The 14,872-nt window shown below is 37.9% G+C and overlaps 1 protein-coding gene across 1 annotated transcript in view; it reads right to left on the bottom strand.

Moving 5' to 3' along the window:
• Nucleotides 1-14,872, bottom strand: part of RGS22 (regulator of G protein signaling 22) — a 155,768-nt gene that overhangs the window by 74,503 nt on the left and 66,393 nt on the right. Inside the window, exons 12-13 of the mRNA XM_089898589.1 lie at nt 14,141-14,263; nt 13,216-13,317 (exon numbers count right to left, since the gene is read on the bottom strand). Of these exons, the coding sequence (XP_089754715.1) occupies nt 13,216-13,317; nt 14,141-14,263 (225 nt within the window). The remainder of the gene's footprint in view (nt 1-13,215; nt 13,318-14,140; nt 14,264-14,872) is intronic.

Below are 14,872 nucleotides of genomic sequence, written 5' to 3'. Positions count from 1 at the left end.
AATGATCATGTATATGTATCTTTCTATGACTGCCTGGTAACACTGATTGCATGATGTTCTGCTGTCACCTCCAGGCCAACTGCAGAACTGTATGATGTAAAATGAGTCCCTCAGTAAACTAGGTACAAGATGTGTAAAAACCTATATGCTGTGAGATCTTAATACCGGATTACAGGACAACTAGCAGAGCATATCACCAGGTTAATAAAACTGGGGACATTTAAAAAGAAGATTTTCAAAATAACTTATTAAAGTATTCCAGAGATTAGGAGAAAACATTTATGCTTCAGCATTTGGCGTTTTTAGCAAATCCTTTTTTCTTAGACCCATTACTCCACTGCAATAGTAAAAGAAGTAACTCTAATCATGTAAGGCTACACAAAGATATGTATCTTTCACCATCTTCTAGTAACTGTCCAACATGCCCACCAAGAGAGTAGAGGAAATATAAAGCTGTCTGCTGTTGCTATTTCCTTCTACTTATTGGGAGGTAGCATTAGGATCCTGCCAGATGGACTGACAGGGTAGTATCAACAAAGACCTCACTGGCCCCTGAGAAGAAGAAATATCCCATAAAACCCATGACACTATTTCATACACTAGAAAGATAAAAGACGAAAACAACTTTGGCTACTGAAATATACAAAGATTTTTCTTAAACTTTTATTTTCAGTTTATACTAAACAAATTGTGCAGGCTGTGGAGATTCTGGAGCAAAGATACTACGCTTTCTTTGCTAGGTACAAGCGAGGAGTTCATTGGCAGTCTCTAAAGGGTAGAGGAAAAATGTGAAGGTGGAGGGTCAGGGTCTCCAGCGATAACATTAGAGAAATATACGATTGAGAGGATCAGAGTGGTCCTTTACCCTTGTCATTATCTCTTCCTCCACTGTAAACTGAAGCCAGCTTACAAGAGCTAATTCACGAATTTTCAGGAACTTGGTGAGTAGGTTGTTAAATTCAGTCACTATCAAAAATTATATAAACTTACAATTAAGCAAATTATATTAAAAACAAAGATGATGAATACTCAAAACCGATTACTTCCTGATTTTACTGTTTTACGACTGTCCATGCTCTTGAGGTTATTTACCTCTATTCTATCTGTCTGGTGGAAAATACTGTATAATGGTGGGCTGCTGCACCTCTCCTCCCAACTCTGTGCTCAGTAACACCATGTTGGCAGCTTGTAATCATCCACGGTGAGAGTATTTACACGCAGAGATCAGCAAAAGCTACAAATCAGGGCTGCTTATCCACCGCCCAGAGAGGTGGTTATTAAACATTTATCATCATACCACTAAGTATAAGGCAAAGATAATTCTCTTTTCCTATCATGATTACCAAAGAAAGAGAAATAAAGTAGGAAAAAAGCAAATGACAACAACTAATTCAAATATTCACTGGAGGCAAAGCCACATACCAGAATAAACTAATTCGGGCCAGATTATGCCAGTTTATAACACAGTTTACTTGAATACTGTATAACTGGCATCCATTTTTAAAAATACGGCTACAGTAAAGTTCTTTCTTTCTTTCTTTCTTTATTTTTGGCTGTATTGGGTCTTCATTTCTGTGCGAGGGCATTCTCTAGCTGTGGCAAGCTCTTCAACGCGGTGCGCGGGCTTCTCACTATCGCGGCCTCTCTTGCTGAGGAGCACAGGCTCCAGACGCGCAGGCTCAGTAGTTGTGGCTCACGGGCCTAGTTGCTCCGCGGCATGTGGGATCTTCCCAGACCAGGGCTCGAACCCGTGTCCCCTGCATTAGCAGGCAGATTCTCAACCACTGAGCCCCCAGGGAAGCCCAAGTTCTTTTTAATAGTTAAATTAAAGTCAAACTACAGGAGCAGGGCAAGTAAGTTTTTCTTTAACATTGTTTGTTTACATCCTGAATAGTCTTTATTTGGAAAAGGGCAAAGTTAAACTTCAAATGTTAACTTTAACTTCAGTCGGATTAGGAAACCAGAAGAGGTAAGAGTTTAGTTGGGAAAAGCTTGTTAACTTGTCCTCATGAGAAAGTATAAGGAGAAGCTATGAAGGAGAAACATTAAAGCATCATGAGAAATAAAACTAACTGGTACTAATGGATCTTGATGCAGTATCTGGACCACAAAGAGACCAAAATCACTTCACAGATAATCTTGAACACAACAGAACAGATGTCCACTATGCTGTAACAACAACAAAAAACATATTACTGTACTTGAAGGCAAATAGCAAGTCACATGGGATCTTCTCAACTGAGCTCAATAATTCCATCCTTGGAGTTCATATAAAAAAATGAAATGAAACTGTGCTCCAAAAAGCTAAGGCAAAGAGTTCCTAGAGGAGTTTACAAAAGGAATGTAAATGCCCTGATATGGGACACTTTCAGAAATCACAAAATATTTACTTCAGCAAAAAGAGAAGTCTGTTTTCATAACTTCACAGCTCTAGCAGACATAGAACATCATTATCTGAGTTCATATGAGGAAGAAGAAAAATAATGAGCAAGTTCAAGCAATCCAATGTTTTTTTTCTTTTTTCTGCAAAAGGAGGAAAAAATGATGATTTATAACGACCTCTCATACCCCACAAGGAACTCAAAAACATTATTGAGGAGCTATGCCGAGAGGGAATAAATTACAGATGGAGCTTTCCACAAATGGATTTTCATGTGAAGGACCTTGGGGTTTTTCAATTATGAATCTTAAAGATGGGATCTAGAGATTGAAACATCCTGATACTGAGAGGCAAACTACTGCAGAGATCAACACAAGATGGAGTTGCACAAAAAAGATAATGTGATGACAATCAAATAGAGAATTTCTGGCAATTACTCAGACTCTACTAAGCAGAATTCAGTGCAAAAGAGAACGTAAGAAAATGGCAATAGGATAAAAGAGTAAAACAAACTTGAATCATTTTGGACAGAATGAAAAATCAAAAGGGAAAACAACATGTTAAATAAAGCCAAAAACAAACCACAAACTCAAGGGACGAAACAGACTAGGCTTAAGACTGACTCGGGCCATTGCTTAAGGTATTTTAAGCAAAATCGACTCAGTATATGATGGAATAAAATTCAAAAACAAAAAGAGTTATTATTAAGCAGTTTAGGCAACCTAAGCAACAAACAAGGATTTTATTTTTATAATTTTTGGATTCAATTTAAAAAACATTTTAACAGACAAAAGCAAAATAGATATTTAAACTAATGGAATTATTTAACCTCTAATAAAAATAATTCCTTGAAAATCAGTGAACAAAGAATAATTCAGAAAGAAAACCATGACTATATTAACATTTTGGACCTAAAAAACCTGCCTCACAGAGAAGCTAACCCAGGCCAACAAAGCACAAGAAACTGATACTAAAACCAGGGCGTTGAGGAATTACTTTACAATGAGAAAATCAACCACCAAACAGATGGGATATTTACGTTCACCAGCATGGCACCTTGGAAAGCAAGCTCAAATGTAGCAGGTTGCTTGGCGTCAAAATAAGGGAACTTAACTATGACCCTATGAATGTTCTTTCCTTCCAGATCTATCAGGCTGACCAGCTGCTCACAGGAGCAGCTGGCTGAGGACAGTGCTTCAAGGACATGGTCAAGGACTGCCTCTGTAACACCTCTGTTTCTGGATGCTGCTGCTGATCAATGCCTCTTCTTGCCCGGAACACTCTTTTTTTTAGATGTACTGGCATGTTCATTAGAAGTCTTGAGGCCTGTGAAGCCATTCTGTCTCTAGACAACTGCTCATATCCATTCTGAATTATTACACACTGATTTCATAGTTTAAGTTTCAGAAAGCAACCTTATTTTTAAGTTCCTTGAGTGAGGTGGGAGGAGACAGGGAGATTTCACTGTTGCTCCAGGGAAGCTTGTTAAGGGCTCCTTACTAAGAGAAATCTTGGACTATAAACACAGTATGTCTGGAAAGACAGAATACTGATCATTGTTGAAGCTGGGTGATGGTATATGGGGGCTCATGAAGCTATTTTTTTTTTTTTTTTTTTTTGCAGTACGCGGGCCTCTCACTGTTGTGGCCTCTCCCATTGCGGAGCACAGGCTCCAGGCGCGCAGGCTCAGCAGCCATGGCTCATGGGCCCAGCCGCTCCACGGCATGTGGGATCTTCCCGGACCGGGGCACGAACCCATGTCCCCTGCATCGGCAGGCGGACTCTCAAACACTGCGCCACCAGGGAAGCCCCATGAAGCTATTTTATTTAAAATTTTTTTAACAATTAAAAGCACCCGGCTGGCAGTCATTTATAAATAATCAATTATTATCTATAATTAGGCTTATAATATGTTGCTAAGAATATAAGCATGCCAATTGAGTTAATTCAAAAAATATTACAGCATCTTTTGTATGCCAGCTCCAGTTCTGAATATATGAGGTAAACAAAGCAGGCTGTCTTCTTGGAACTTATAGTCCAGTGGGGGAAACTATTAAGGGTGAAATTCGATATTCAACATTCATAAAGATATTTTAAGATACCAAAGTGAAAAATTAAACAAGGTGATAAACAGATACTCCTTTTTTTCTAGAGACAATTAATCAGAAAGCAATGACTTAGAAGTTAAGAGTACAGAGTCTGCAGTCAGAATACTTGGTTCTAACTCCAAGCTCACTAATTGCTAAATGGAAAGTATTGCCTTAGGTAATTACTCAACTCTAAATCTCAGTTTCCTAATCTGTAAAATGGAGAGAACACCAATATCTACCTCTTAGAATTGTCAAGAACTAAATAAAATTATCCATGTAAAGTGATTTCCACAGGACCTGACAGATAGTAAACATTAAATAAATGTCAGGTATAATGATAATTATGGTTTAGAGAAGTTCAGGTGTTGATTTTTCTGGAAACAAAAGGATTAAAAAAGGATCTCTTTTGGTCCATAATCCTATAATATTCAAAATCTTAGGACTGAACATGGGTAGCTCGTATGAACATCGGGAACAGGGGAAACGAATGAATAACTGTAAGCCAGACAGCTGGCTGCTACATGTGTTCTTCCTGAGTCCAATTCACCAGCAAGTGCCACAAAATGGGATGCAGGACAAGAACCCTGTGGATTCCGTGCTCAGTGATTCATAGTGCTCAACAGTCCAAGCCCGAGTGGTACTTGAGACACCATCTCTCTGGTAACAAAAACAAATAATGTAACAAAGACTGAATAATAACAGGCCTGATACTCAGAAACAACCTAATTATGAAGATTCTGAAATTTACCATTAAGCTATAAAGAGGTACATGATTTTCCACATTTAATCATCACCCCAACCTGACCCCTCACCCATGCCCATTCATCTTTTAAGAAACACAGCTTGATTCTTAATACTACTGCTGTATGAAGAAATAATGATCTCTGTTAGTGCACCTGAAAATACACCATCAGCCTAGAGAAGGAGCATTTAGCTCATACCACTTTAATGAAAATGTCAGGACCACCCTCAAGTATTTAAGTCCTGTAAATGCCAAGTAAAGAGAGGAGCTAAACAATTAAGGTAATGGATGACAGCAAGCGAAGAAAAAACTAAGCTGATTATCAAAAAAATCTTCAACACTGCCCCTCTTATGCCATAAAATTTTTTGAAAGGAATTTGTGGTTAACACTCAAGGTTTTGGTAACCTAAAATTAGCTCAGACTTCATTGGAAAACATTGTCAGTACAATGCAAATTTCATAGAGAAAGAGCTACATGGTCTCTTCTTTCTCAATCTTTCTAGCACTCTCTGGAAAAGTAGGCAAAAAAAAGAGAGCATATTCTTGAACTTTGATAGTATTTGGGTGGTAGCACCTGTATGTGTTTTGTTCCTCAAAGTGCTCCCAGCATGGATCAGAGCCTCATGTATACTAGATGTTTATGATAAATATTTGTGGAAATATCTGCAACATTTTTAGGCAAGGGAAAATGTGCTTGTAACCGCTGGTCTAAGTGCTACCCAGTTTATGTTTCTTTCCTGTTTCTACAGTAATAGAAAATGGAGCAGGAGCAAAGGGGCCAAGTACATGGACATTACTGTAGAACCCTGAGGTAGGGCACAACCTGGAATGAACTTCATTTGGATCCACACTGTGCCTAAGATCACCTAATGGAAAATTTAAACAATTTGGGGCCAGAGACGTTGAGAAGGACAGCAATAAAACATTGTTGAATGAAAACATTAATGAATTCTGCATTATTATTATATCACAAATTACAGCTTCCTAAAAACACCAAGAGATGGTATAGGCCTGATGACATTAATTGACTTAGTTCTTTAGTTTCCCTTCTCTCTTGTGAAGTTGTGCAAATGTAAGAGTAAATCCGATCAAGCCACAGTAAATTTAAGAAAACTGGAATCATACCAAGCATCTTTTCCGAACATAACTCTATGAGATTAGAAGTAAATTACAGGGAAAAAAACATAAAAAACACGAAAACATGGAGCCTAAACAATACGTTACTAAATAACCAAGAGATCACTGAAGAAATCAAAGAGGAAATCAAGAAATACCTAGAGACAAATGACAACAAAAACACGACGATCCAAAACCTATGGGATGCAGCAAAAGCAGATCTAAGAGGGAAGTTTATAGCAATACAATCCTACCTCAACAAACAAGAAAAATTTCGGGGCTTCCCTGGTGGCGCAGTGGTTGAGAGTCCGCCTGCCGATGCAGGGGACACGGGTTCCTGCCCTGGTCCGTGAAGATCCCACATGCCGCGGAGCGGCTGGGCCCGTGAGCCATGGCCGCTGAGCCTGCACATCCAGAGCCTGTGCTCCGCAATGGGAGAGGCCACAACAGTGAGAGGCCTGCATACCACAAAAAAAAAAAAAAAAAAGAAAAACCTAAAATAAACAGTCTAACCTTACACCTAAAGGAACTAGAGAAAGAACAAACAAAACCCAAAGTCAGTAGAAGGAAAGAAATCATAACGATCAGAGCAGAAATAAATGAAATAGAAACAAAGAAAACAATAGCAAAGGTCAATAAAACTAAAAGCTGGTTCTTTGAGGAGATAAATAAAATTGATAAACCTTTAGCCAGACTCATCAAGAAAAAGGAGAGAGGACTCAAATCAATAAAATTAGAAATGAAAAAGGAGAAGTTACAACGGACACTGCAGAAATACAAAGCATTCAAAGAGACTATTACAAGCAACTCTATGCCAATAAAATGGACAACCTGGGGCTTCCCTGGTGGCGCAGTGCTTGAGAGTCCACCTGCCGATGCAGGGGACACAGGTTCGTGCCCCGGTCTGGGAAGATCCCACATGCCACGGAGTGGCTGGGCCCGTGAGCCATGGCCGCTGAGCCTGCACATCCAGAGCCTGTGCTCCGCAACGGGAGAGGCCACAACAGTGAGAGGCCCACGTACCGCAAAAAAAAAAAAAAAAAAAAAAAAGAACAAACTGGAAGAAATGGACAGATTCTTAGAAAAGTATAACCTTCCAAGACTGAACCAGGAAGAAATACAAAACATGAACAGACCAATCACAAGTAATGAAATTGAAACTGTGATTAAAAATCTTCCAAGAAACAAAAGTCCAGGACCAGATGGATTCACAGGTGAATTCTATCAAACATTTAGAGAAGAGCTAACACCCATCCTTCTCAAACTCTTCCAAAAAATTTCAGAGGAAGGAACACTCCCAAACTCATTCTATGAGGCCACCATAACCCTGATACCAAAACCAGACAAAGTTAATACCAAGAAAGAAAATTACAGACCAATATCACGGATGAATATAGATGCAAAAATCCTCAACAAAATACTAGCAAACAGTGCTTCCCTGGTGGCGCAGTGGTTGAGAATCTGCCTGTCAAGGCAGGGGAGACGGGTTTGAGCCCTGGTCTGGGAAGATCCCACATGCCGTGGAGCAACTGGGCCCGTGAGCCACAATTACTGAGCCTGCGCGTCTGGAGCCTGTGCTCCGCAACAAGAGAGGCCGCGATAGTGAGAGGCCTGCACAACGCGATGAAAAGTGGCCACCGCTTGCCACAACTAGAGAAAGCCCTCACACAGAAACGAAGACCCAACACAGCCATTAATAAATAAATAAATAAATTTAAAAGTTCACGACATATGTCAATATTAAAAAAAATACTAGCAAACAGAATCCAACAACACATTAAAAGGATCATACACCATGATCAAGTGGGTTTTATCCCAGGGATTCAAGGATTCTTCAATATACACAAAGCAATCATATTAACAAACTGAAGAATAAAAACCATAAGATCATCTCGATAGAAGCAGAAAAAGCTTTTGACAAAATTCAACACCCATTTATGATAAAAACTCTCCAGAAAGTGGGAATAGAGGGAACCTACCTTAACATAATAAAGGCCATATACAACAAACCCACAGCAAACACCATTCTCAATGGTGAAAAACTGAAAGCATTTCCTCTAAGATCAGGAACAAGACAAGGATGTGGAAGTCCTAGCCACAGCAATCCGAGAGGAAAAAGAAATAAAAGGAATACAAATTGGAAAAGAAGAAGTAAAACTGTCACTTTGCAGATGACATGATACGATACATAGAGAATCCTAAATATGCCACCAGAAAACTACTAGAGCTAATCAATGAATATGGTAAAGTTGCAGGATACAAAATTAATGCACAGAAATCTCTTGCATTCCTATATACTAACAACGAAAGATCAGAAAGAGAAATTAAGGAAACAATCCCATTCACCATTGCAACAAAAAGAATAAAATACCTAGGAATAAGCCTAACTAAGGAGGTAAAAGACTCACAAGACTACAAGACACTGGAGAAAGAAATCAAAGATGACACAAACAGATGGAGAGATATACCATGTTCTTGGATTGGAAGAATCAATATTGTGAAAATGACTATACTACCCAAAGCAATCTACAGAGTCAATGCAATTTGTATAAAATTATCAATGGCATGTTTTATAGAACTAGAACAAAAAATCTTAAAATTTGTATGGAGATACAAATGACCCTGAAGAGCCAAAGCAATCTTGAGGGAGAAAAATGGAGCTGGAGGTCTCAGACTCCCTGACTTCAGACTATACTACAAAGCTACAGTAATCAATACAATATGGTACTGGCACAAAAACAGAAATATAAATCAATGGAGCAGGATAGAAAGCCCAGAGATAAACTCACACACCTGTGGTCAACTAATCTATGACAAATGAGGCAAGAATATACAAGGGAGAAAAGACAGTCTCTTCAATAAGTGGTCCTGGGAAAACTGGACAGCTACATGTAAAAGAATGAAACTAGAACACTCCCTAACACCATACACAGAAATAAACTCAAAGTGGATTAAAGACCTAAATGTAAGACTGGACACTATAAAACTCTTAGAGGAAAACATAGGAAGAACACTCTTTGACATAAATCACAGCAAGATATTTTTTGACCCACCTCCCAGAGTAATGGAAATAAAACCAAAAATAAACAAATGGGACCTAATGAAACTTCAAAGCTTTTGCACAGCAAAGGAAACTCTAAACAAGACAAAAAGACAACACTCAGAATGGGAGAAAATATTTCCAAACGAATCAACAGACAAAGGATTAATGCCCAATATATATAAACAGCTCATGCAGCTCAATATTAAGAAAAACAAACAACACAGTCAAAAAATGGGCAAAAGACCTAAATAGTCATCTCTCCAAAGAAGACATACAGATGACCATGAGGCACATGAAAAGCTGCTCAACATCACTAATTATTAGAGAAATGCAAATGAAAACTACAATGAGGTATCACCTCACACCAGTTAGAATGGGCATCATTAGAAAATCTACAAACAACAAATGCCGGAGAGGCTGTGGAGAAAAGGGACCCCTCTTGCACTGTTGGTGGGAATGTAAATTGATACAGCCACTATGGAGAACAGTATGGAGGTTCCTTAAAAAACTAAAAATAGAATTACCATATGACCCAGCAATCCCACTACTGGACATATACCCAGAGAAAGTCATAACTCAAAAAGACGCATGTACCACAATGTTCATTGCAGCACTATTTACAATAGCCAGGTCATGGAAGCAAACTAAATACACATCGAAAGACGAATGGATAAAGAAGATGTGGTATATATATACAATGGAACATCACTAAGCCATAAAAAGGAATGAAATTGGGTCATTTGTAGAGACATGGATGGACACAGAGACTGTCATACAGAGTGAAGTAAATCTGAAAGAGAAAAACAAATATTGTATATTAACACGTATATGTGGAATCTAGAAAAATGGTACAGATGAACTGGTTTGCAAGGCAGAAATAGAGACACAGATGTAGAGAACAAACGTATGGACACCAAGGGGGGAAAGCGGGGTGGGGGGGGTCGTTGGTAGTGGGATGAACTGGGAGATTGGGATTGATGTATATACATTAATATGTATAAAACAGATAAGTAATAAGAACCTGCTGTATAAATAAAATAAAATAAAATTCCAAAAAAAATAGAGTAAACCCTTAGAGATCCTGGGTGAATAGGGGTAATCACTTAGACTGACTTATTTGCCATGGGACCCATCAGCTGATTTCTTTGTAGGGATATAGAGGCACAACCGTTGCTCACTAGAGCATTAGGCCAGAATATTTATGAGCTGTCAAATTACTGGGTGGAGATGTCAGGAATGGGACTTCCAAATGTCAAGATTTCATCTAGCTAAGATTAAAGACCTATATCTCAAATGTAAACGATTTGAGATTTAGTCTAAAGTTGTTGAGAGGAGTAAAACAGGACAGTATAATATTTTTGTTTGAAGAGTTGTCACCCAAAAGACAGAGATTTATTTTGTATTGCTTCACAGAGCAGGAATAAGACTAAAGGATTAAAGTGTTCGGCTCAAAAAATGGAAAAAAAAAAAAAAAGGAAATAGTTCTCTCCCTTCTACAGGTATTTGAAAAGATGTTGATTTAAAAAAAAAAACGATAACCAACTTTTATCTGCCAGTAAAGGCAGAACTTATTTAATTTCCAGTTAAGATGCTATTATCTGGTTTTATTTTAAATGTGACTGAAGTACCTCCATAATTCTCTCTCTCCCCCACTACAGAGTGAGCTCTTTAAGCCAAGAACTTTGTCCTAATTATCTTTGCATTCACAGGACATCACTTGGCACATACCAGGCTCTTTGTGAATGTTAACTAAGAAGTGAGTAACAGAATATTATAAAATATAGCTTAAAAGTTTGTAATTATATGAAGCACATTTTGATTTAAGTGGTATTTTTAATCTCAGAATAAGTTATAGTATTGGTTAAATGAATAGCTGTTGGTTTAGGAGCTGCTGTTCTTCTACCTTGTTTTCTTCAAATTCCTACCTTCGTTCTCCATTAACCAGGCAATTGATAGAACCTTAAGTATTGACTCTAATGATAATAATACCTACTTATTTCATAGAGTGCCCTACATTAAACTACAAAATATTTCCATCTACATTATCTTATACAGACCTTACAAAGTCCTCGGCGGTAGACGTGATGAACTTTTATATGTAGAGCAGAGAAGGCAAAGTACAGCACTGAAGTAGGTTTTGCACCTCAAGTTTGAGCTTAAGTTTGTTCCCAGCTATGAAACCTTGGCAAAGTTAACATTTCAGAGATCTAGATTCTTTTTTTTTTTTTTTTTTTTCGGTACACGGGCCTCTCACTGTTGCGGTCTCTCCTGTTGCGGAGCACAGGCTCCAGGCGCACAGGCTCAGAGGCCATGGCTCACGGGCCTAGCCGCTCCGTGGCATGTGGGATCTTCCCAGATCGGGGCACGAACCCGTGTCCCCTGCATCGGCAGGCGGACTCCCAACCACTGCGCCACCAGGGAAGCCCTAGATTCTTTTTTATCTATAAAAAATAGGATAAAAATACCTCCCATTCTTACTATGGGTATTAAATTAGAAAATATATGACGTCTACCAAGCTCAAACAGGATTTCCCCTTTTACAAGTCTATGGAAATATTGTGATTACAACAGCAACAAAAAAACCTACTTAACTGAGTGAGCTGCCGAAGATTTTTAGAGGAGTAAGTCTTGCAGTGGTGAAAACATAATAAAAATGGTGGCACTTTAGCAGTCAGAGGCAATAGGTTAGGGAAAGAAGGATAAGTAGAGAATTACAGGTAAAGGATTAACAAGCAGAAGAGCCAACTGTGTGGTCTCAGAAAATGGTACTGGCAAATTAGAGATACAGTTTCATGATTTCATGGAGCCAGATCTGGGCTCTGTAGGAACCGAAGCCCTAATTCTCATGGTAAAAAGTACAAAGTTCTGTCAGCTGATTTATAAAACATAGTTATTAATGCCAAAGTCAGGGTGGTGGAGGTAACAGCAAACACCCAGCAGTACTCCCTGATGTCCTGAATAAGATTACAATACGATAATAAACAATATGACGAAGCTAATCTCCTCAGCATTGCTCAAGGAAAGGTCCCCTGGAATGGGGTTATTTCAGATTATAAGAACCACTTAAGTGGTCAACTGATATAGAAGCGATCAGCAGTTTTCTAGGCTTGATGACCTCTCTCCATAAAAGATTAGGAGAGCCTAAGAATAAAAACTAAAAAGATAAGTTAGCTTGAGTCATAATCCTATTCCCTTTCTTTCTCCCCTCAAAAAATGGCTACTCTCTCTTTCTCTTTGCAGAGAATCCTCTGTTCTCCGTCCTCTATTTTGCTTTGGAGAGGTCTTAAGATGTTCTTTCCTCCAACTCTGAGTATCTGTCTTACATAGCATGTAGCACAGAAGGCCAGGTGATGACACAGGGCCTATGCCACACAGAATCAGTCAACATTCTTTCCCCATCTTTAGACGGGCCAATAGCCTAAGTATCTCCAACAGCTGGTTGCTGCAGGAAGCTCAGAGAACATCTTTGGTCAATGCCTCTGCTCCCAATCACTTCAATGATTCATTACAAGTCCTCTCTCAGGGTTCTCTTTTAAATTACTCACAACCAAACCAAAAAGGCATAAATTAGAAAAAAAGATAAGATGTCCTTTGTTGGAAGAGCAATTAATCGGCAGCAAAGAGAAAATAAGGCATACCAAATAAAATAGATAAAACTGAGAACCCACAAATCAGATTATAAAACAATATTCTGCTGACATTTAAATAAAGTAACTCAATGGCAACAACTTAGCTGCTGCCTTTCTGCCCACACTCCCAGATTTCTCTTGTTTGAGGCTGGACACAACTTTTCATTTCTGTGTACTTAGTGCTTCACATTGAACCAACATTATTTACTACTTACTTGAGCTTGCTTGCATACTTTAAAAGGGTGAATTGTTTCTTGGTAGAAAAGCTGATGATAAGCTTGTAGGTCAAACCAAAAGTACACACTGTTCTTCCACAACTGCAGATGGAAAAAGTACATAAATTACTACCACCCAATTATTAAAGCTCTACAAAGCTCTAATTTCAAATAAAAATAATTGTTTAGCTCCTTGGTGTTACTATAAATCAGGTTCAATTTAAGGTGGTTTTATGTTGTATCACAAACTGGCAACATACAAATTATTTATTGGTATTGTCACTGGATCATTATATTTTTGTATATACATTTCTCACATAATTGGTCATTAAAATAGTAAGTGTTCTAGTTAATAATTAAAAAGTAATCACGTTATCTCTGGCATGAAACCAAAATCTGAAGGTATTCTGATATACGTGGGCAAATGTATATTATACCAGAAGCAAACACAACTCTAATAATTGAGCTAGTGAAATACTTTTCATTTGAGCAAAATAAAGACTGTTTGTGACAACTAAAAAACAAGCAAACAAAAAACCTAGAAATAAGTTTGTTACTATTCATTGCAACTGTCATTGTTAGACTTATTAAAAATAAAACATAAAGGATTGATAGAAATCAGCACTGAAGTTAATATACATTACACTGAAACAAAGTTATATGAAAGTAATCTATTATTAATAATGCAAGTCAATTCTTGTCTATCTGTATTTTACTTTTCTTTGTAATTTTAGTAGGAAAATGAACCAAAGAGAATTATAATTAAGATATTTAAAATTTTACTAAATATTTAACATGAGATTTCTTACCAGAGGAGATGGGAATTTTAACATCAAATATAACTATTTGAGCATTAAATTATTTCAATCTCTCATTTTAAATGAAATAAAAGTATAAAATTAGATTTAAAATAATTATCTTCTACCTTGTTCTCTGAGTTCTCACAGAATTTAGTAAAGAAGAATCCAGCTCTATTTTCTACATACAAAGATTGCAACAAATTTTCCATGTGAAATCCTCCCAAGGCACCATCTGCCATGGTTTTAATCTAGATAACAAAACAGAAGTACATTATCCACCCAGAAACATTGTTCTTTTTTTATGGCATTGTACAACAACAGGGTTTCATAAATTCTACCAAGCTGTCATTTCCCCACTGGGCTATTTTATTTTATTTTTGTACCATATATGTAATTAATGCAGTATGTTTGCATCTGCCTGTCCCACAAGATTCGTTTATGGAGCCAACTATAGCAGCAGAGTTCATTCTATTATAAACTAATCTGATTTCAAACTTAATATTAAACTGACTTCCCAACCTCAACTATTTTCACATTTCAGGCACCGTGACACCATTTTAGGAGTCTTCCAAATCTCTGTTGGTGGCCTCTTTCCTACATATTTACTGTTATTTTAGCCTTGAACTGCTGCTATAATAGCTACAAGAGAGTTATAAAAAGAAATATCTTCAAGGCCTCTCAGTGATGCTCATTAACTGTCCTTACGGGGTCCCTCTTTGGACAGTCTCACTCCATACAGGTCACGGCCTTCAGAGTGTAAATGGCAGTATAAGTTCTCATAAAACTTTGCTATTTATGGGCTTCTCTGCCAACAGTGCTGGCAAGCCTAACACCGTTCTTGAAACACAGAAAGCTGG

The sequence above is a fragment of the Delphinapterus leucas genome, chromosome 17 (genome assembly GCF_059928025.1).
Source record: "Delphinapterus leucas isolate spDelLeu-1000000601 "Yukka" chromosome 17, BTC_Dleu_Yukka2, whole genome shotgun sequence".
NCBI lineage: Eukaryota > Metazoa > Chordata > Mammalia > Artiodactyla > Monodontidae > Delphinapterus > Delphinapterus leucas.
This window is presented reverse-complemented; position numbering and strand designations above follow the sequence as displayed.